At 23.1% G+C, this 2882-nt stretch overlaps 1 protein-coding gene across 1 annotated transcript; it reads left to right on the top strand.

Annotated features, from left to right (window-relative positions):
- The first annotated feature begins 1113 nt into the window (after positions 1-1113).
- Positions 1114-2237, top strand: OCT59_025641 (uncharacterized protein). Its single transcript, XM_025333781.2, has 7 exons — positions 1114-1318; positions 1406-1417; positions 1493-1537; positions 1615-1683; positions 1884-1949; positions 2027-2095; positions 2171-2237. The coding sequence occupies exons 1-7, from the start codon at positions 1183-1185 to the stop codon at positions 2179-2181; spliced, it is 408 nt and encodes a 135-aa protein (XP_025189640.2). The 5' UTR covers positions 1114-1182; the 3' UTR covers positions 2182-2237.
- The last annotated feature ends 645 nt before the right edge of the window (positions 2238-2882 follow it).

Here is a 2882-nt window from a genome sequence, read left to right as displayed (position 1 = left end):
ATAATTAATAAAAATCATGATTCATGTAAAATTCTTTTTAATGTAGGAACAAAAAGAATTTGTGAAAATTGTAACCAAGAATGTTTAGCTACATTATATTGTGAAAATTGTATTAGGAATTATTTAAAATCAAATTTTTCAAATTGGACGTCAAAAAATGTTAATATTGATAATTTTATACAAAAATGTCAAATGGAAACACTGAAACCAAATGGAATAGTAGAATGGATTCCATATAATAATTTACAAAATATTAAATATTTTACTAAAGGTGGATTTTCTGAAATTTATACAGCAGATTGGATTGGTGGTTGGTATAATGAATGGAATTCTAAAAATCAACAATTAGAAAGAGTTAAAGAACCAAGAATACAAAATAATATTGGAAAAGTTATACTTAAAAAATTAGAAAATGTTGAAAATGCAAGTCAAAATTGGTTTGAAGAGGTTTGTAAATTATCTAAAATATTAAAAAAAAGTTTAATGTTAATTAAAATTCTTTCATATTAATTTTAATATATAATTTTTTTATAGGCCAAATTACATTTAACTATAACTAATAAATATCCAAGAATTGCTAATTGTTTTGGTTTAACACAAAGTCCATTAAATGGAAATTATATGCTTGTAATGAAAAAATTTGATACGAATCTAAGAAATTATTTACAACAAAACCATAATCAACTCACATGGAAGGAAAGAATTAGAATTACCATTGAAATTACTGAAGCACTCGGTTGGATTCATAAATATGAAAATTCAGTTTATAGAGATATGCATTCTGGAAATATATTGTATTCACAATATACAGATAATTGGTGTATTAGTGATTTTGGATTTTGTGGCCCTGTAGATAAATCACTAAATAGTATATATGGTAATCTTCCTTACATAGCACCTGAAGTTATTGCTGGAAGAAAATATAGTTTTTCATCTGATATCTATAGTATTGCCATAATAATGTGGGAAATTTCATTTGGAAAACCTCCTTTTAATAACTATGAACATAATTATTATCTTGCAATGAATATAATTAATGGTATAAGGCCAAAAATAGTTTCTGGAACTCCCTTAAAGTATAAAGAATTAATAAAACAATGCTGGGATGCTGATCCATTAAAAAGGCCTGATGATTATACACTTGGCGTTAAAATAAATGAAATTAATGTATCATATCAAAATATGCCAAACGAACTAGGTGTGGATAATAATAATTTAAAAGTAAGTAACTTGGGAATAAATTATACACGCCACGGATCTTTTACAAGTAAAGTTCATCAATTTGAAAATTTTCCTGAACCAAAAAATGCAACAGAAGGTAATATGATCTATATTATGTAATGTTTATCTGCTTAAGACTAATCTCTTTTTATCAACTTTTCTTTCTAATCTTGTGTAATAACAGAAGAACAAGAAGGTACTATAATAATCATTATTTTAACGAGAATTTTATAAAAAAAATTGACAACTGTATATCATTTATTTTTAATAGTATTTCATAGTAAACCATATGACTTTAGTATATCCACTAATCATAGTAAGTATTATTAATAAAATTTATCAACTAAGTTTTTAATATGTATTGACATTAATAAATACTTTTATTATTTGTAGTTGATGATTTTAATAACTTAAATGATCAAAATTATGTTGATGTATCCAAAACAAATAGTATTTCAATAGGTAGTTATTTGTTTATTATTTCAAAAAAAAAAAGACGTTTATAATTAAGTATTACCATAATTTAGATGATGATGATAAAAAGTTATCTGATGCATTTAAAAGCCTACAAATAATTTCAAAGAATGGCAAATAAAAATTTAATACATTTTATTAGCAGAAAGCACTTATTAAACTTAATGTAATTTTATTTTAAAATATAGATACCAATAATAATCATAAGATTGAGAAAATACAACCAATTAAAAGGCATACTATAACAATTTATGGTAAAATATTTACAATAATAATATCATTCTAATATTGAATTTATATTTAGTTTAATTCTAATTTTTTATTTTTACAGACAAAGATGATGAAATATATAATAATCCAAATCTTCATCCAGAAAATGATGATTTTGAGATTCCTGATGGTTAGTACTTAATACTTTAAAATTAAATTGAATATCATTTGTTCATTGCTAATAAAGTAATTATTTTTTTTTTAGATGGATTTTAAATTATTTTGCAAATTTAACATCTTAATTATTTAAACACTAAGACTAGAATCATAGGTAATTCTTATTTTGTAATTTAAATGATTCTCCCATATATTCAATTATAATCATAAATAACATAAGTTATCTGTGACATTGTCTTACAGTGAATAAGACACTATAAATAATTTAGCAAATGTATGTAGTGAATTCTAGGGTAGTTCCCATCATTAAATATCTCATATTATAAAAATTAAATGGTAACATTTTCAAACTCCAAATTTTTATTTACTATATGTAATAATTACATAATTAAACCAAAGACTACTTACTGATAAATGATATTTTCACTAAAATGTCATAATTACTATAATAACTAGACCTATGGTCGCCTAGTGGCAGCCTTCAAAATATAATTAATTGTAAATGCATAGTAGAATAAAACACTTTTTTAAAAGAAATCCCAATTGTTTTATTATGCTTATATAATAATTGATAACATGATAATTTAGGTTTGTTTATAAAATAGGAAGTAGTTGTGATGCTATTTGTTCTAAGCAAGAATATTCTTTAATTACATTTGGATCTACTTTAAATGCATCCTATTGTTAAGTCAGTTCTTTGATGTTTATAAATATAAACAATGTGCAAAGGGTAAACAGAAGGATTATAATAATATGAAAACTACATAACAAATCCAATCAGATGTGATTAAAGTATGGCT

The sequence above is a fragment of the Rhizophagus irregularis genome, chromosome 5 (genome assembly GCF_026210795.1).
Source record: "Rhizophagus irregularis chromosome 5, complete sequence".
Taxonomy (NCBI): domain Eukaryota; kingdom Fungi; phylum Glomeromycota; class Glomeromycetes; order Glomerales; family Glomeraceae; genus Rhizophagus; species Rhizophagus irregularis.
This window is presented reverse-complemented; position numbering and strand designations above follow the sequence as displayed.

Bases quoted from the DNA above. Each gene is read 5' to 3' on its own strand.
- OCT59_025641 (XM_025333781.2), top strand. From the start codon at position 1,183: ATGCCAAACGAACTAGGTGTGGATAATAATAATTTAAAAGTAAGTAAC. The intron at 1,538-1,614 runs GTAAGTATTATT...TATTATTTGTAG, and splicing joins TAGTATATCCACTAATCATA to TTGATGATTTTAATAACTTA. The intron at 1,684-1,883 runs GTAGTTATTTGT...TTTAAAATATAG, and splicing joins AACAAATAGTATTTCAATAG to ATACCAATAATAATCATAAG.